Source organism: Neodiprion virginianus, chromosome 4 (assembly GCF_021901495.1).
Source record: "Neodiprion virginianus isolate iyNeoVirg1 chromosome 4, iyNeoVirg1.1, whole genome shotgun sequence".
Taxonomy (NCBI): Eukaryota; Metazoa; Arthropoda; class Insecta; order Hymenoptera; family Diprionidae; genus Neodiprion; species Neodiprion virginianus.
The window spans coordinates 36,614,467-36,635,735 of NC_060880.1; the positions used below are offsets into that span (position 1 = coordinate 36,614,467).

At 37.3% G+C, this 21,269-nt stretch overlaps 2 protein-coding genes and 1 long non-coding RNA gene across 6 annotated transcripts in view; 2 read left to right on the forward strand and 1 right to left on the reverse strand.

The window, feature by feature from the left end:
• LOC124302903 (uncharacterized) overlaps positions 1-21,269 on the forward strand; it is a 592,781-nt gene that overhangs the window by 21,582 nt on the left and 549,930 nt on the right. The window lies entirely within an intron of this gene.
• On the forward strand, positions 2,225-3,259 carry LOC124302801 (uncharacterized). Its single transcript, XR_006907782.1, has 2 exons — positions 2,225-2,275; positions 2,428-3,259. It is a non-coding gene; the product is annotated as an uncharacterized LOC124302801 (long non-coding RNA).
• Positions 3,035-21,269, reverse strand: part of LOC124302766 (solute carrier family 2, facilitated glucose transporter member 4-like) — a 34,883-nt gene continuing 16,648 nt past the window's right edge. For 2 of the 4 annotated variants that reach the window (XM_046759293.1, XM_046759294.1), the window contains 4 exons: positions 7,701-7,799; positions 6,692-7,256; positions 5,806-6,206; positions 3,035-5,662 (listed from right to left, as the gene is read on the reverse strand). In XM_046759293.1, the coding sequence (XP_046615249.1) occupies positions 5,315-5,662; positions 5,806-6,206; positions 6,692-7,256; positions 7,701-7,799 (1,413 nt within the window). In that variant the 3' untranslated portion in view covers positions 3,035-5,314. Of the gene's footprint in view, positions 5,663-5,805; positions 6,207-6,691; positions 7,257-7,700; positions 7,800-8,910; positions 9,293-16,926; positions 17,298-21,269 lie in introns of those variants that run through there. The other 2 variants (XM_046759295.1, XM_046759296.1) reach the window with 2 other exon arrangements.

Genomic DNA, 21,269 nt, shown 5'->3' on the forward strand with positions numbered 1-21,269 from the left:
CTCAAAAAGCACAATTATAAATCTTTGTGCGTATGTGACATGTTTACAAGTGTATGACACTACTTGTTAAAAGCCACATAAGACGGTCCCGGCCGTCTATGAAGTGATACGAAAATACGTCATATCCATTTTAGCGAGAAGAGAAAAGCTAGAGAATGTAAATTCGAAAATTTTTGGTGATTTGAAAAATTAACGACGGAGCCAGGAATCGAAACTGTTGTTTTTATATAATGATTGTAACAAATATAATTATTTGGATAATTATGAAAATTTTTCATGTCTCATATTAATTCGCTGTATTTAATTCTGCAAGGCATTTTGGTCGAATACAGAGAAATAAGGGCAAGCGATTTTAGGAAAATTATGTCACATTGGAAAGGCATATCCGTATTATTGGAATAAAATAATGACTGTGTCGATAAAGATATCTTACTAGCATTCACAATCGGTACATAGTTTTACGTACTCACTTCGTACCGTCTCAATCTGAAGCTTCCATACCGACGCTACTTTGGCTGCTCCGAATGTCGGTAGAAGCCCATTAGGTAGAGTCGATAGAGCAGAAACCTCCTACGCTCCCAGACCCACCTGGGCCCACTTGCCCGTCGAAAACTGGTACACAAAAATTTACCCAGGGGTAACTGTCTTTACAGTCTTCAGTCAACGGTCGAACCAACAAACTTGACGATGGAAAATTCTCTACAATTGGGTATTTGCATAATTTTTATATTTCTTAACTTTTGATGTTTTTCGATTCTATAAATTTTTTTAGAATTTTTGAAAAAAAAATATTTTGTTTTTGTTTATAAATATTTAAATAATTTAATAAATAAAAGTGGTCCTAAATCACATAAAAGTCACGTGACATAAAACGGAATGTGATTGGTTTGACGTCATTGTGCTGCTACTGGCGCGTTTATTTGAATCCTCAAAGAGTAATGTACAATATTTTCTAGCGCTAAAAAAATTTTAAGTAAGTTTTTTAAACTTTAAGTTTGATACATTGTATAATTAATGTCAGACTTCGGTGAAAATAATTAAAATAGAAATCAATTTTTGTGTGGTGTTTTTTTTTTTTTAACTCACACGGATAATTGTGTGGAGGTTATGATCACGTCAATGTTATTATACTAAGAATGTTAAGCAAGCATTAGTTTGAGTATTTTCACAAAATGGTACTATACACCAACAAAAATCGTTTTTTAATAACATATTAAATAATTTAATAACTTTAGTTTATAATAAACAGCACTATCAGACGTTCTTTTCATCAATCACAACACAGAGCAACAGCTGATTACACGTACGGCGTGCTTACAGGAGAACTTGGCGCTAAAAATTTCAAAAAAATTCAGCATTGTGACGTCACATACGCGAGATGGAGCTACTTATTCATTTAAATATTGCCTTTTTTTTATTTATTAAATTATTTAAATACTTATAAACAAAAACAAAATATTTTTTTTTCAAAAATTCTAAAAAAATTTATAGAATCGAAAAACATCAAAAGTTAAGAAATATAAAAACCATGCAAATACCCAATTCAATGGTGTACGGACTAATCTGTGGCGTCTGAGTACAAACAAACGACAAACGATCAAATCACTACCTTCTTGATTATTTTTTCATTTGTTCAACTGACGAATCTCGCTATATCTTTGGTACATATATGTCATCTTGAAACAGAAAGAAATGTGCGACGTCGTCGCGAACATTTTCATTTATACTTATAATACGCTCCACGGTGAGATTTAGGCCGTGTAGAATCTGTCAACTGGCACCGCAACAGCGTTTGAGCTAACAAAATCTCGAGAAAAATCCGACCTTTCTATGCACGCAGTTCGTCCAGTCAAAATATAGCTTAGCTCAATACTAGCGTGTAGCATATATTGAAGTACAGTTTTGTTCCATTTTCAGGGCCAAAAGATGTTGTAGATTTCCAATCCGTGGTATACCGTGAGTTTCCGTATATGCGGAACAGTCGTGCGCTTGATGCACTGAAAAAAGCAACTGGAATTACTATCACTCATATTCAGGTTGAGTACCGCATCCAAACGTCAATTATTGTTTTTCAAATTCAATGCACCGGACGCGGAGTTCAACTTAAATTTAAAAAATTATTGCCAGTTGCCTTTCTCAGTGGTCAGGCGCAGGGACACGTATACATATAAGTATACAGAAACTCACGGTATATCACGTTAGAAAGAGTGATAGCGATCATCCGTGCCGGACAGCCTGTTTCATTTCAGGATGCAGCAAATGATTCGTCAAGGATGTAATTATTAATCTGCAATACCAATTGTGAATCTAAAATTTATTGAGCGTTTTTCACAGAAATATAAAATTAACTCAATGTCTTCCAGATAAAGATGAAATTTATGCAATAACGAATCAAATACTATAATAAGGCAACTTTGATCGTTGCAGATGTATCCAGATACTACTTATAAAATGAGGAGCTTAGCACAACAATCAGTTAGTCACTTACTACAAGCCCAGGTAATTAATTCCATTTTAAATAAACCGGGTTCAGTGAAGACACGGAAAACCAATCTGAAACTTGCATCGAAGAATCTTTTCATTCATATGCTGTGCGGCGATGACTCGAATATACCAGACGAATGGAAGATTGAGAATCACAGTAAGCGGATTGTGTAACGTAGTTTGCTTGACCTACAAAATACCTTAAAATCCTTTTCTCGCAATATTTTAATTGGCAATCATTCAACGGCAATTCGAACCGCCATCAGTCTGGAATACGCAACTACTCCAATAAGTTTTTGTTTAGCCAGAAAAAATACTCTGGGGCAGCCCAGCTGCAATGCATTGTATTGAAACAAAAAAAATAATAATGAACGTAAATATAATTATCAAAGTAAAGGGGTAATATAAAGCGAGGCTAGTAATATCAGATATTGTTGAGGCACAATCATTGTGGCTTGAATCAATAAGCTCAATGCAGTCCGAGTTTTTGTTTAAAAAAAATAAATAAAATGGTGAGGAATACGCATTAGAAATCATTCAACGGTCACCATTATCGGATGTTATATTTTATTTTCACAACTGTATATTGTATCTAAAATATGCGTGTAGCGATGAAAACGAGACATGAATTCTGAACATATTCTATTAAACATGACAATACGATTTTACAATCGTGCTTTGATGAGTATTAACGATACAGTAAATACCTATAAGACGTGGAATTGCCATACAAAAATGATGTGATGATATTCTGAGACGAAGATAATGAATATAATGACCGGTAAAAATTGTTGGTTTCTTTCGGAGAACTTATTATCAAAATTCTTTAATATTCAACGTATAATTTCAATTTACGTATAGATACATACACTTTCGGTTTGCTACTGAATCGTGAGTTGATGAAATTGTTACCATCGATCATTCGATGTTAAAATGTTATACAATATATTGTTTAATAGTAACTAAAGTCACTCGTCTTGTATATAAAAGAACACCCGCTACACTAAATGCTATAACTGCATTGCAAAACTTATACAATAATCAATAAAATGGCATATTCTGTAAGCTTACAAAATAATTTCCATTTGTTAACAATTCTTTATAGGCAGACTGCTCACAGTCAAATTTTACTAAAATTTTCAACTCAGGTATTCATATATAATTTTTTTCTAAAAATAACCTACAACTCGTTTAATTTATCATAATTTCTCTACCCTCACGATATTTTTTCAATCGAAAGCAACTCGCTAAAATTTTTGATCCTATTACAGGGAAACATCGACTAATATTTTGACTGCGAAATTTGTCGCAATAAATATTTCAATCTATATAGGTATATATTTTTACTAAATCTATAATCATTCAAATATTTTCCAAAAAAATATCTGCCGTATTTCAATTCAGCCTATCTTCCATGTTACATGGTGTTTTTTTAATTTAAAATTATTTATTTCACGAATCCAAGTCAGAAACAATTATGATATTTGAGCACTATGCATACCTATATAAATATATGTATACATATGTGTGTGTATGTATATATATACATAATACATATATGTACTAAAAGAATCGCACGTCAAACACAATTCAAAGCAAGCCGCGATTCAAATATATCTTACGAAATAAATATTCCATTTATTTTTAGCTTGTTTCTTTATTTTTGATTTCTACCAGCCGATCAAAGAATTCTCCATAATGTTATTAAATTTTCTTTTTCTAGCTTTGTTTGCTCATAGTTGTTTTTTGTTTTGAATAAATAATTCTTGCAAAATATGTAAAACAACATCATTGTGCACATCTTATATAATTACTTATGTCATTATTGTTATTATTGTTATCCCTATACATAAATATAATAATAATAATTACTATTAACTACAAGCTATACAGTTTTATACATCAAACTGTTGTATTTACAATCATGACACAGATGCTTTTTGAGTAAGTATTTATATGTATGTATATATACCTATGTGAAATGTATTACGTTTGTCACATTTTCATATCACACAAGATACAAATACAATAGACAAAGCGACAAACATCATTTCACAACATAACACATAATGTACATATATACATATATTTATATAAATATATTACCTGTTTAATCTTTCCATCGAGCTTTTCAAACAAATTTACGTACACGGATAATACGCGCGACGCCTCTCCACAAAATTGCCTGTACCGTTTTATTATAATTACCGATTCAATCAGATATTCTTTCAATTTTACATATCATCATACGAACTTCTCAAGGTAACGTCCAAAGAGGTACATTTCACGCGACTAGATTGCATTAAAAAAAAAAAATCCAAAAGCTTTCAAAGCTGTACAAGTCTCCCCCCTTCACTCTCCCCCAATATGAGGAAATACTGACTACACGTCCACGCCATTCTCTTGACGCATTTTATATTTCCAGGATTATTTGATAATAATATGTGCGACATTCGTTTGTCCATTTTGGATACTAAGTTTTGGCTCCAAAAATAAATAGGAACTAAACTGTTTTTCTTTTAATTATGTAAAGATCGGAACACAATCTGCTCGGAATCCAACACATCCCGACTGTCATTTGACCTTGTAATTTACTCCATTTTGTTTTCTTCTTCATACAATGTAATTTATCAATCGACGTGTAGCACTCGTCCCGCATTACGTATGGATTGTAAAGATCAAAAAATACCGGTATGACTCCTCAATAATCTCAGTGCACATAACGGTCAGGAAATGGGATTCCGGACGTCGCAGCGATCGGATTCGATACCGAAGTTCGTTTCTTAACGAGGTGTAACTTTTACACCTAATTCTATCAACAAACTTGTTCTCATTGATAAGAAATCTGTCTGAACATGCTGCTGATCTCCTCCATGGTCTTGTTCTTTGTCTCCGGTACTTTTCTCCATACGAAAAGTATGAACACCATTTGGAGGCCGGCAAATATAAGGAAGACGTAACCTCCCAGAAGGTTCTTAAGCGGCAGAAATCCCATACTGACAACGAAATTGGCTGCCCAGTTGGTGAAGATCGCCACAGCGGTTGCCGCGGGTCTTGCGCCCTGGGAAAATAGCTCGGAGACCAAGAACCAGGGTATACTTCCGGGTCCGACAGCGAAGAACAGGACGAACATGATCGCAACGAAGATGGACAAGTTAGCCACAACGGGAACGGTCTCCTGTAAGAAAGTTGAAAAATAAAAACGTCAGTAAGTTAGATTCCTTAGACGCTATAAATTATAGGTGCATGTTTTAATGCAAGTCAATTACGTCGTAGATATAATATTCGGCGAAAAACCGAGAGCTAATTTCGTCAACTTACCGCGAAAGCGAGACAGGCTGTTAGGACAATACTGCTGACGAACATTCCGCTGAAACCGACGAGCAGCAAAGTTTTCCTACCGGCTTTTTCCACCAGGACAAGAGACACCACTGTCATGAGTACGTTGATACCGCTGGTTCCAAGGGTCGCGTACTGGGCCGATATCGGGTCGAGACCAGCGGCTCTGAATATGTTTGTTGAGAATATCATCACGGCGTTTATACCGCAGAACTGTTGGGCGAGCATAATCACTATCGATATTATTATCGGAATTCTGAGTGCCGAATTGACGAATAATTCCCGCAGCGTCACCGTCGGAATCATCTTAAGCGACTCGTATTCGGCTCGCATTTCTTCCATCTCATCCTGAACTTCGATCGTGCCACGGAGCCAGGCCAGGGCTGGAAAACAGCGAAAAAAATATTGGTCAGTATATCTGTGCGGTTTAACTTGTAGATAATAATTACGATTTCTCAAAACTGTGATAATTTGAAAAATCGTTCGACGTGATGCTTCGGTTTCATCTACACCTCTCTATAGGGCCGCTCTTCATACGGCATTTCACCAGAACGTCCTTTTTTAATTACGGTACTTTGTAGATTTACGGCTAGGTAAGCATTTTTGTAAGAAATAGAACAGAATAAAATGCTTTATGAATTAAAAACTATATTATTTTAGAAAAAATTGCAATAGATCCAGTTGACTTTGTATGGGTTGGTGAAAAAATAATTGATTCGTTACACGACTTTTCGTTTTATGGCTAACTTTTCCGTAACGTATCTAGGCCGTAAAGCGATGTATGGGTATTGTATTGACTTTGATTTTTGTCTTTTTGTTAATTACAGGTGATTAATGTCTGGCCGATTTACGATCGGTGAATCCTCACCTTTCTGGGCCTTCAAATCCTGTCCCTTGCTGAGCAAAAGGTATTTCGGACTTTCCGGGCAAATAGGTAAAGTGGCGAGTTGAAATATCGCTGGAACGATCGTCAGGGAGAGAAGTAGAGGCCACTGCTCGGCTGTCCCGAGAAGTGTCTCCATTCCAAGGATTTGGGAAGTCAAGATCGAGATGGTGATGACCAGCTGATAAACGGTCCCGACCGCGCCCCGCAAATGAACCGGAGATATTTCTGCAAGATACATCGGTGCCAGGCCGGCATTTAAGCCCGAATTTATGCCGATGAAAAATCTGCCAATAATCAGCATCTCGTAGCTTCCGGCAGCCTTAGCCGGACCTTCGAACAGCACGGTGAGGAGGACCAGGACGTTGTTGGCTAGCAGGCCTCCCTTTCTGCCGAGTTTGTCCGCCACCACGCTGATCAGGGATCCGCCTATCATTCCACCGATGCAAAATATCGCAACTGCCGTAGACCATATTGTCGTCACCTCCGATTCCGTCGGACGAATATTCGTCCGATTTCCGTTCACGTCTGTTATCCACGCCGTAATAAGCTGCAAAGCAAAAGTCAATTCTTTATCGACTACTCCACAAATTAGTCGACGTTTATTGCGTGATTTTACGCTATATCTATGGCTTTTGAACTATTGCTACAGTATAACCGACCTCGAGTTATAAAATGAGCGATCTTATGACTGACGGGAATTGAATTCTGAATACTCATCTTCACGTAGATAACATTACAGCAGAACCATGATAAAAAGAAAACCTAAATCAAAGTTTAGTAACCTCTATAGTTAGCATGTAAAAAGTTTATATAAATCACGAAGATTACTTGTCGGTCATATTTATATATTATCTGCGTTTATGAGTCGGATTTTTCATCGAGGCTTGCGAAACTTAGGCAGAGGTTTAACTTTTTCTATAAATAATTCATTACGAGTGAAATGTGGGTAAAAATGTAAAAATATCAAAAAATAGAAATTTCTAAATCTCACCTTTTCCGGCGAATTCACAACTCCGGTGTTGTAACCGTGCTGGAAAGACGAGCCAAGGGCTGCGGCCGCAATAGCGAAAGCCAGGCGCCCATTGAGACCCTGAAACAATGAAAATACAGATGTTTGATTTGTTTTCGTGTATAATCAAGTGGTTAAACGAACTTAATTCTACTCAGCGGCACTTCCTTGAAGTCGGTGTTGAAATTAAAATTAATTTCGCACATTTTTATTGTTTGCACATCTTGAAAATCAGTCTTGCATGGTTAACGATAAATATACCATGCGAGCTTTAAGATCATCACTTAGTCTTTTGGATTTATCGCAAATATACAGGTGTAACATACAACGGGTTGAAATCCTTTGTTTGTTCTTCAATAAATACATTCGCCCGAGGTTTGAAAAAGACAACTTGCACTGCACGTTTTGTAATCGAAACCTTCTACGTTTCCGCGACAATTTCCGCCTTTCAAATTCAACATTCATTCCCGCGCTGTCGACGTCGTTTTCTCTATACAAGTTACACATACAACCTACAGCAATAGCAGGAATATGTATAATTCAGTATATTCATAAATATTTCCTGATGACCGTCACTGATATTGAAACTGAATTTAATAAACGTGAGCGCCAAATGCAGACGAACGCGATCCTTTATACATCGGTTTCTCAGGATTTCTTCTTCTGTCTTCTTTTTTTGTGCAAAAAGGGTGATTCAAGCGAAGTATACGATGTTCGGTTGATAGAAAGCGGCCGATCGATCGACTACGATGATACCCCGCGGAGGTAACCGACGGTGACGTCAACGGTCTTCGTTTCCATCAACCTAATGATTTCTAGGCATAATTACTGCACCTTCGTCTCAATAAGGGCACAAAACTTGACGAAACTATAAATCCGGAACACCTTCGCAATAGCCATGAATGATAAATAATAAATTTAAAAATAAAAAAAAAAAAAATAAAAAACAAAATATAAAATATTGTCTGAATAATTGTACATGTCGACGACACGTATAAGGGACAAATCATTGAGTTGTCGGTTAATTTAATTAAAACGATAAGAATAAAAATTTCAGCTCACTGCGGATAACTTTCACCAGCATTGTTAAAATATATTTTTCGAATGTAAATTCTTCGAATCAAGGATCAATTATTATACCTATAAATAGAATTTTCACGACACGGTACATATAAAACAAAAAATTACTTACCGATCTTTTAATGAACGGCATTTCTCGTCAAACGTTGAGAAAACAGTGCAGAGTAAACTGCGAATGTCAAGTGTATTATATTTTGTCCTGCGTGGCAGCAGGGGACTATAAAATCGCGGAGTTTTGTTTTCTTCCTTATTCTCCTTCTTCAATTCACTCGAAATGTCTCACGCGATTTATTTCTTAGTCGTACAACTAAAAGTTTTCCAAAATCGACCTGTCGATTCAATGGTTTGTTTGTACGGAGTGTTGTACGGTTGTAGGACACGCGATGTGTACGTACAGCGAAACTGTATAAAAACGCGCGATTCTGGTTACGAAACGTGTGTGCGAAGACGAAATACGCGTTGCCGCCACGTGTTTCAGAGTTGGACTGACGGGAGGCTCGTCGCCGGCGATCCTTTATATCTGAAAGAGAAACTTACGCCTGGTCCAATCGCAGTCGCAGTTTCCATTGCACACCCAACGCACACCTTCCTCCACTCCGAACGACGACGTACGTGAGTTTTTAAAACCCAGTGCTCGCAAAGGCTTAACGGGTTAACACCGCGAAGTCTAGACACACCGAGTTATGCAGCAGCTCGATAAAGTGCAACGGTTAACGACTGGGTAATACCGCCACGTACGCAGATCCACGTGTAGGTAGGTATAATAATAAGATTACCTTAGACGCGGTGGAAAATCCTACGCAACGAGTGGCGAACCACTTGATTTTTCCGTGATACAAGCTTCAACGATAATTATATGCATGCTGATAAGTCGGTATACCGTAATAAATATGTATGTGCGTCAAGGCACCCTTCATGTGTGTCAATTACGAGATAAAAATAAAAGATGAAGGATCGATAGCCGAATTATATTAGAGTAGTAGGCGAAGTTGTTTGCTTTTTTACAAGGTCGCAGGACGCGCGCCTGATAACAACAGCTTCGATTCGAACGTCACGCGCATTGACGAAGGACGACAAAGTTCGTTTAATTCGGCGCAAAATGTTTCCGCGAAATTGAATTCGAAAGATCGTTTCTTGTGTCTTTCGTCGGTTGGGCTATTTTAATATTCTATAAATACAATTCTTAAACTCAATGCGTCGGGAAGTGTTTGGTGGAAATTTCGCACGCGATGTCTTATAAAAATGGAAACGGGAAACGTCAAATCGCGCCTAAAGAGTGCAGAAATTCAGATTTTAGCTCAACTCAGCAATTAGTGCAAGAGTGCATGCATGGAGAGCAACGTCGCTCCGTAGGATTAATTTTATCGTACCTTATATACGCGTATTTATAATCGGGATCTAAGCAAAATTTGATACTTTGGTTATTGTATATGCGATAGTTGAATAAAACCTATGCCCGTGTCTGTAATACCGACGGATACGAGACGCGCATAGATGTCACGAGATAGATAAATAAAACGTGTTTGCCAAAATGGCACAAAGACGAAGCAAGGTTAAATTTTGCTTGTTAATTCGTACGGGCAATTATTCGGCATATCAACGTCGGTAAATTGAAACACACCGAAGATTACGCCGCGTTGTCTGACGTCTTTGCCGTATTTTATACACGCCCGGCTAGCGCTCGTATTAACGTGATTTGCACTTTTCAGACTTCCAGATTCAATTAATCCAGTGACTCGGTTCACGCCGCGTAGAATAATTATTTTATCAATGATTCGGTGACCGTCCAGAATCCCCCTGCAACGAGTTCTCTCCGGATAAAATCTCGAGGACAAAATCACCCCGGACAAAATGTCCCCAAATAAATGTATAAATAACGGTACCGACATTAATAAGCGTATATTTAGGAAGGGAATTTTTTTCGGGTGAATTTATTCAAGGGAAATATAATGAACCTCGCGGCTTGAATGAAGAAACTAAACCGTAAATAAATGTTATTATAATACTTTCGGGGTAACGTCATCGAGATCTGTGACATAATCGATATATTTTACGACAATTGTTCGAACTACGAGGTTTCTCTAACCTTTAGTTTACGTTTTAATATTTTCCTGTGTTGCATCTGCATCCTATACAAACTTTTGCCGGAGCGTATACTTATACTCATAACTTATATGTATATTATCATATACAGCAGCGCTCAAAAGTATTGTGATAATATGAAATTCGTTACTACTTTGACGAATCGTTTTCCTTACTTTTCTTTATTTTAACTTTATTTTCGCGCTATAAAAATTGGTTTTTTCTAAGTAAAGAAGAACGACAGATTTAACCGTCGATATAACGACGTCGTGGACCATAGAGTTTGGAAAACTATTATTGTAATCGACAACAATATGCTAATTATGATCTCATTTGTGGAAATTAAACCTGCAGCATAGCACAGATTGAAGGAACTTTTACAGATTGAAGATTGTCGACCTACAAGAGATAGGCTTGTGTGCACGTTAATAGCGGGATTGAATATATTTGCGGTGACGACGGAGGCGAGCTATCTGAAAAAATCAGGTTATCAGATATAAGTGTGCCGATTTAATTGTCCGTGGAATGCGGTGCGCACCTTGTTTGGTGAACGGGGTACAACCCGTGCAGTACAGGTATAGTGTTTCAAAATGTTGTTAGTTTATTGCGACAGAGCAATAGAACGGTAACCTGTCTGCACCTACGACGATATAAACGTTGCAGATTGACTGATAATTAAGCGTATTATATTGCACGTATAACGATTAATGTTAAGTATATTACAATGTATATAATAATAGTGTCGAGAACTTGTTTGTCATTGCAATGTAAAATTATATAGGGTATAATGTCAAAGTTACGCGTGTACGGTATTATTATATAATTTTAATACACTCAATTTCAATTCTAAGCAACTGATTATTTGAACAACATCGGAGTAAGTCCCATTGACCTATAATTATTTTATCAAAAAATTTTTACTGCTGCCAATTACTAACTAACGAAAACAAAAGTTAGATTTTGGATAAGGGCGATGGTTACGTATTTCTTGGCCGAATCCGAACTTTGTCATCTCGTCGAAATACTATAACAATATAATTTCACACATTAGATTATTTTTTATCAACTTACAATCTGAGGATAAAAAAACCTCTGTCTCACAAATGTTGTACATTAAGCTAATTAATATATGAATCGAGTGTGCTTGCCCGTTTTATTAAAATGGCGGAAAAACCGTACACGGAGTTTGAAATTCAGTTTGAAGAAAAAAAAAAAATCGAATCACAAGAATTTGACTCTGTTAACTTAATTATTTGAAATTTTCGATCCCGACCTTCAATTAAATCGATGCACATCAGTTATCGGTTGTCAGTATCAATGAGTAAATATTGTAAAGGTTTGGTTCGCGACCTCTAAGCACCGACAGAGGACGAGGGCCCGAGTTAACGCGAATCGTAGTTTCCAGACCTCGGTCGGACCCCGATTAGACCAGACGCAATGACGGGGAGAAAGAGAAAGAGAGAGAGAGAGAGAGAGAGAGAGAGAGAGAGAGAGAGAGAGAGAGAGAGAGAGAGAGAGCGAGAGAGAGAGAGAGAGAGAGAGAGAGAGAGAGAGAGAGAGAGAGAGAGAGAGAGAGAGAGAGAGAGAGAGAGAGAGAGAGAGAAAGAGAGAAAGAGAGAAGGAAAAAGGTAAAACCGAGAAAGAAGGAGAGGTGGAATAAAAGCAAAAAGCTAATGCAAACAAAAAAGGAAAGAAAAAAACCGTCGTCGAGGGGGAGCGCCGGTCGTCTCATGCGGCGACATTCCGCGCGACGCGACGGCTGCCGCGTCATCGTAACAGCAGAGCAACGGCACAGCTGCTGACGCGTGGAGGCTCGTCGAGTTGAGCCAATCGGCGTGAAGCAGCGCGCGCCATACCTCCGCGGCAACCAATCAGAGCTCGGCGACACACTTTCGCGTCGTGAAGGCGCGTCTGCGACCTCGGAAAGAAGTTATTGCTGCTCATAAAGTGACTAGGTTCACTTCGACGAGAATATACTCCAACGCGTTCAGCGCATGCGTTTGCGGCAATTATACCCGTGACGAAACGCTGGATGGAATATTAAACCTACACAATCTATGCGTGATGCGATTTGCACGTTTTTTCCCTATCTACGTGTGTAAATGATATAAAAGAACGTGAAATCCCGGTTGATTCATTTCATGTATAAACGAACACCGCCGCCGAGGTATCGAAGGATCATTATTTGCTAGCGATAAATTCGTCGAAATTAGATTATCTCTCTTCCGCATATTTGCGCACGTGGCGCCGCTGCTGCCTTGTCATATGTACAATATACGTATGTACATACGGATAGGCGTATGTATAATAGGCGTGTTTCATGTGCGGTGTTTGCGCAGGGTTGCGCACTTTCGTCGTTAAAATATTTACATCGTCATCGTTCGTTACCAAATATATCCTCATAAAGGACATTGAGTAAAATTTAGCAAATTACTAGGCAATGACATCAATTTATCTGATAGTTTATATAATAATTTTTCAACCTGAGGGACACATGTGTCGATACGCTGATTTGTATTAATACTGTTCATGATTTATTTTTTTCCAATTTGTTATACACAAATCGACGAACTGATTATCGATTATTCGTAAAAACGAATTTGCTCTTCTCGTTTTTAGTTACTCAATGTTTTTCGAATATGTATTTATGCGCCAAAGTGTCGGTAAAAAAGATGCAGATTATTGGATGGTAAAAAATTGATAACAATGTAGAAAGATCAGAAAATATAAATATCTCAATATCGAATTTTCAAAGACGGTGAAATATATTTGACAGAAATTTGAAATATACAAGAACTTTGAAGTATATAAAAGTCATTATGTACAGTAAGGTCAAATTATAGAAAGGTCAAGATACGTACATACATTTCAATTTTTTTGCTCCGGTATTGAGAATTTAAAAATTCTTTAAGATCGATTATCCCCACCTGTACGAATCGGCAAGAAGGATTCTGGTGGGGGGATTGGGGACAAAATATTATATTATACAGGGCGGATTATGCTGTGTGTGTCGGTAACAAAAGGTGAGTTAGCATATCGATCGCGAAATACTTGCTGCGTCTACCGCTTCGTCATACTTCGCAGCTATTGGTCGAATGGGAAAGGCTCGTCACGGCGACGCGACGTAGATAGATGTAGTGCACCGTACACGTATTTTAAATAATACCACATAACAGCTGTATACACGTCTGGCTGCACGTAGGCATGTTGTGGCTTTGGAGAAAGAAGGATCGCGACGTCGTTGAACGTTCGTTGTTACTAACGGGATTTACCACCGTACAAAGTTTGTTAGATGTATACAATAGAGAAAATAAATATATGTATAATATAGGTTATGTTTACACTTTCCTACATGCGCGTAAATTTCCAGAGGGAAAAAACTTTCCCATTATAATTCGTGTTAAGTAAATACGTTCTTTTCAAATGAATACTTTATTGTATATAACTGTAAACGATTATAATTCAGTGAATTAATTATTCTTGTTTCTACGTAACTTACATCATTTTACTCGAATTAGATGAAAACGAGAAAATTATTATCACGATTTGTTAGCTACAATCATGTTAATATTCTACTATATTTCTATGTACAAAATTCGATCGTTTTTGATTAACGATATCGATTTAAACATTACCGTGTTAAAGATAATTATACAATTTGATAAATCAAACTTAGTATATATTTGTGTTAGACGATGACGTAAATGCTGTACTTTAGTCCATGGACGGTACGCACTTGTGCATGTAAAAGAAATCTGTCCGCTATGCGAAAAACTCTCCGAATTAATGATAAAAACGTGTTTTTCATCTCTCTTATACTGTTTTACCCTTATAAAGTTTGTACACCCCAGAAGGATAAAATCATTTTCTTATCGCCTCGATTGCAGCTGTACAAAGGCTGAAATTTACCAATAAAGATCTAATCAACTTTTCTCTCATTACTACAAACTCTATAATAAACCGGAAATCAGCGGTCGAGCGTTTATTCAAATATGTTGCGTAGGACACGTTCAGCGTTTCGTACAAGCTGCATTACGTATACAATATACATATATACCGTGAGTTTTTCTAGAATGGACTTGCCCGACAACTGCAACCTTGGAACTTGTCTAGTTTATAAGCATAGCCACCTTCGTAAAAATTTTACACTATTCTAGAAAATAGTGAGCCGGCCATTGTTAATGCACCAAGGATTACGGTTGACTGTCACTTGTTAACCTGTCGATTCTAGGGAATTTGTTCTTGTCGGAAAAGGTTTGCTTCAGGCTGGGAGAATGGATGTCGGCCAATCAAAATTAAGCAAGGAGAATTGCGCGCGCTACGAGCAGGTCGTTTCAAGAAGAACTCTCCGTATGAATATGTTCATGACACATGTCGTATGAATTTAAAATTCAAACTCTTGACGAGTTTGCGCGCGTCATTCACGAGGTGGAGACCTTTACATCGGCTATTCTGCATTTCAATTCGATATCTATATACGAGGCCTTCGTCTATGTTAGCTGAGAAAAGTAAAACGTGTATAAAAAACAACGATATGAAATATAATTTGAGAATATTCCGACGTTTCAGCGGTTCAGCTATTTGTCAGTTTGAGGTTCTTCAAACTTCAAACTTCGTGCCTGTACATATATGTATAACTATACATGTATAAAGTATACGACTCGAGAGTCGAATAATCATTACCCAGGAAATTTGAATTTCCGCCACGTCACGCGTTAACGTTCATTAATTCCTTCACATCTTTCGATGGATTTTTACGTTCTATTATACGTTTGTCGCTGTAGCTAACTGCCGATGTATAAAAGTCAAGACTTATTATGTTGCAATTCCTATAAACCGTCGGCTCAGGACGACATTCAAAGATCATTATAAACTGCAGCAGAGAGCGGCACCGAAATCCAATCACTTGTAACGGCCGTGAACTTACAATAGCGTCTAGACGATATTATGCATGATTATAGTATGTCGAAAAAGAGACATCACGTACTTATTTGCTGTATGCATAATACAACGCGTAGCGAAATCGAATTTGAAGTTTTTTTCTTCGTTTCACCGTACTTTTCATGTGTAAAAAATAATTATTTCTGTACATACAAGATTGAAAAGTGACCTTTATGATAAACATCAACATCATTAAGATTATTATTTAGGAGAGGAATGAATTTTCAAAATTTGCAGCCTGCAAAGAGTTTGATATGTTGTGTATGTACATGTAATATAACATAGTTACATGTAGAATGACCTCGCTGATATTCAATAACCGAGCGCTCTTATAAACAAAAGGTACAGTTGGCCCGCACACGCATCGCAAAGATATAGGCGTACATATAACACTAATGTATGCCTATACGTTATTATGGGAGTTATAAGGTATACACTTGCAAAGTTTGAAGAAAAAATAAAGCACAAGTTGACAAAGAAAATGGATGAGGAAAAAAATATGCAAAGATAATAACAACAATATCGTCAGTCATTCGATAAATTTGGAAGGAAATATGATCAAGCGAACGCTCACGGAGCGAATTGATGTGTATATCTGTATATGTATATGTATAATGGTATAAAATGGGAAACGAGATTCGTTCTGGGCTCTGCTCTGCACTTTAGCCCACGCTTTGTCTGCCAGAGATAATTCTGCACTCATGTGTACGATAGCGAATTATTGTATTATACGCAGCATTCCTTGACTTCTCTACGCCGGTCAATGCTCCGTTGCAAGTTAGTTCTGATTTGAAAATTTAGCGTGTGATTGTTATACGCGAAGCTTCCGTACGTCGCTTCTTTCCCTGCCTCGTAGTGTTGAAAAATGAAATGAAAAGAGGTTGAAATTGGCGACGATGCATGGTTGCGAAATAAAATCGTTGTTATGGAACATTGTGCGATAAACCGTATAAGACTAAGTAATAAAGCGGAATATTGTTTTGCAAAAATTCAATTGATCATTAAACCATTAAAATATTAATCGTCACACAAACGTTATTAATTTCAACCTCAGTATGTTACAAATGTAACGTGAAATATAAGTGCTTATAATTTGAGACGTTACCTGCGGATTTCTCAGAGGCATGGTTTGAATAGTGTCCAAATGTTCGCGTAGCTTCTCAAAGAGTCAGAATCAGAGTAAAAGTTGGTCAGATACGTTTGACGAAAAAATAATCGACGAGTCTGCAGCTTCTCGATATAATATCTTCGTATTCTTCTCGCTTTCGTACGTGCACTAAATTATACAGAACGAACGTAAAAAACCTGAGACCGTTTCACATTGGCACTAAAAATTACGGAAGCAAGTATCGTCGATCTACCGCGACGGTGTTAACGCACGGATAAAATTGATCGATCGTTTTTCAGGTGTTGCTGGATCGCGTGTGATCGAGACGCGTGAAAACAGACGACGGATTCTCTGCTGCAACCGCTGCAACTGACGCGGACCGGTGGATCTGCGGATCGGTACGTATAATATACCCCCTGAAGCATGCGGCTGAAACTCCGGTTGGGGAGAAAAAAGCAACTACGTTATCAACGGACCGGCTCTGTAATACCGATACAGACTGAGCACGGTAGCTACTCAGTGTAATTATGACCGTGCACATGAGTGCGCAAACTTGTATATACCTGATTGTACGTAAAAAGCGCACATATACACTTCGGCTCCGTGAATCTTCCCTCCCACCTTCGCTACCTCCCTCCTCCTCACCTTTCGTTGCATGTATATACCTACAGACACGCAAGCACGAGCATCCTCAAACGAATATCGGAGTGTTTGCACAAGGCGTGCGCGCACACATGCACACACACTCGCTCCTCTCAGATATGGCCAATGTCTGTAATAAACGAAATTTTCGTTTTGGATATGGGTGTGGGTAGAATCGTTATACCTATAAAGCTGTTGATCGGTTGACGATGAATCGAAAATTTTGTCTCTCGAGAGATAGTGCAGCTACTACGCATTGTTAACGCGTGTATTTATATATATATATATACATAGACGAAACAGATATATTATATTACACGACGGGATGTCGATGAATTATATAATGGGTATATTATTCTAAGACGAATTATAAGTTGTTAGGTATTATTGAGAGACGGGTATGGGTATATTTTATAACAACGATCATCGTCGTCGTCATTATTCAGACATTATAATACATTGCGCTGTTGCGTATACACGCATGTGTGAACATTTAAGCCACCGCCGCCACATCGCATCACACGGGCAAAGTTCAAAATAGCTACCTGATGTTCGATATGAATGTTGCATACGTGTACAATACGTACGTATGTACGTACGCCTTGGCATTTCCGCGCGCTTGAAAATACAGCTACGATTTATCAGCCGGTCGGATCTTAGCGCAAAATGTTTAATTAATCGCGCGTTAAATATTTCAAATCCTCGTATATTACGATATGTATAATATATAATATCGAGTTTGTCTTTGAGGATATTTCAGATTGTATGAAAACGTGTGATAGATTTTACCGATATTACGATCAATTGCTTTTTCAAACAACATTTCCAGTCTCGTTACAATCTGTCTCGTTTCTATACTCGGTTATCGCAATATTACCCAAATGGCGCCGTGCGATTTTTTTATGTTGACCACGGGTTGCCACGGGGTTATCGTTCGAGAAAGACCGGCAGACTCGAACAGCACCACCCACTGTTTACGTTACGCCATGCACAGTTAATTTGGATTGCAGCCAATATCACTTGCGCAAGATTTATCATTTTTTTTTTTTTTTCCTTCAAAACTAGACGTTCGGACGATAACAATATCATTCCGAAAGCGATAATTATAGGTTATTTTCCATTGATTCGTACTTCAGAAGAAACGTATTCGAATTTCGTCAGTTTCACGCATTTTACGGTATATTCGATATTATGGATCGTTAAGTTTTTTATGCAAAAACTATCCGTGTATTTCTTTTTTTTTTTTTCAACAGCCCGACTAATTTTCACTATAAGAAAGTTTTACTTGCAAAAAACCTGGTGAAAATAAAAATTACGATAAATACAATGCTGACGTAGCATATTTGCGCGGCGTTACGTCACGCTGCGTAATAATTATTACATACACAGGCACATGAGTATGTGTGTACATAATTTTTATGGCAACCCTGCAGTGTGGTTGAATGTTTCTGCACACTCTGAGCAATTTGTCTGTTGTAATTTATAGGTGAAAAAAGTGAGTATAATTAACGGTAGTCACTATACAGTGACTAGAATAATTTTATACTCAATACAAAGTCTAATTTTGCTCCAAAGTATTTGGTATTATAGACATCGCGACATATATATAACTATTGAGTTATTATACAACTATAAAAAAGTTACAAGTGATGAAAACCAGAGGTCAGACGGAACGTTTCTCGGTATTATGGGTTGTCAATTTTTTTTAAACAATATCTTTACAAGCACTTGGCTAAAAAATAAATTGTAAAACTGCGGCTGGTTCTATTCGAACATAAAAACAGAACAAAATAACAAAAAAAAAGATGTGTTTATTATACACGTGAACTTTTCTATTCGCGGTTGTGATAATATTCGTGCATCAGCTAGTGAAGAGGAGAAAGAGAAAATTCGAGCAATTAGGCGGAGGTGTAAGGTTCAACGGGTTACAAACGTCGGGGGACAATTGATACTGAAAACAAGAGTAACTGGGACTCCGACAAACACTCGTCATACGATCACAGTTAATTAAATAACATGAGTACGAAAGATCCACACAATATGCATATGTGTAGCGGACAAAATGAACTTGCCGTAAACTTTTACGAGAACGTTAAACTACTGATAATTGTAGCAAACGGGTCATTGGGTGACCCCTGTCAATTATCTAATGTGTTTGCTGCTGCTGATGCGCGGTGACTGAATATAAATTTATAATCGAATATTACAGATGTTGCACTAAACGCCAAGTAAATATCCATTTCGGTATTTTCAATGCGTGTATTAGAGGAAAATTATCCGAAATCGAAAATGCGCTGCAAGTTATTTCGTCTCGTTATTGGCTCATGGAAGAATAATCAAAGCTTATAAAATACGAATCTTACTCGAGATTGAATTTTCTAATATCTCACGCTCTTCTCAAGTAAATTACGAAGGCAATTCTTCATTATTATATATTTTTGAACATCGTTTCGAGTCTGAAAACCACGGCGAAGGTCGGACGTACCTGGTTTAAAAATACGATGGACATTTTTGTGACGAACGACTGGCCTAGAGAATTTAGTCTGCGTAGAGTGACTGGTTTAAATTGTATTTTATGCACGTAGACTAGGGTGTTTAAAGAAAAAAAATAATTTCTGTTCAACCTCCAAACAGGTTCGAAAGTTTCATTTAGGTATAAAAAGACGCATGTTAAAATTTGAGCTCTTAATATTAACATTAAGACGTTGCGCATCGCACTTTTTTATTTTCCTCAAGAATAACACGGACAAAATGGTTGTTGCTCCGTCTCATTATTGTAACTGGCTAACGATGCGACGTACAGAAAATTCACATACATATTTTTGTAGAGAATTGAACGCTCTCAATTCAAACAAGATTTTGAATAACTTTTGAAAGAGTATATTTATCATAAAACGACTAGAGACCTTTTTTCGGAGCATTCGATTATTTATTTTACTTATTTTCTAATAAATTCACTAGATCAAAATTTATTCAAAGACTTTAAATAAATTTTTAAGGAGTAGATTTAGGTAAGTTAGATTTTTTTTTCTCCAAACACCTCAATGTATACCGTGCATGTATACGTTTGTTTTTGACATACATGTAAGTAATTACAGAGTGTATAATTGAGGTGAAACAATTGTGGGAATGGATTAACAAATATTTAAATGAACTAGTGAAAGGACAAAACGCGGCGACATGTTTCACATCATGTAATAAAAATCTAGACCGCGCGCAAGGTTATAATCGGATATATCACACGAGCTAGTTGTAACGAAATGTATATCGGTTAATTAATACCAAGCAGTTATCCATAAGGAGCATTTTTTTCTGGTTGCGATTACACGCATGCAGGTATCAATCGGTTCGACCGCATGAAAGTTATTCGCAGCCGCTAACTGTGTACATACAAAACAGACTTTATTCACACAATTTGCAAGAATAAGTATTATTGCAAAGTAAATAATATCGCGTGTATTATAGTTGCTGTACCGAGGTAATACGAGCTGTATAAGGTTCAGTTTTACGCCCTCGAGGTTGTTTTCAGAGTATCGATGGACAGACGCTACGATAATCAGCCTGCAAAGAGTATCTCGTTGTTGCTAAGCAGATATTGTATCTTTGGCGGTCGGCGCGACATGCGAAACTCAAATTTTCTAATCGAAATTGCGATAACGTTGATTTTTACACTGTTTTCTGTGATTCTTTGCCTTCTA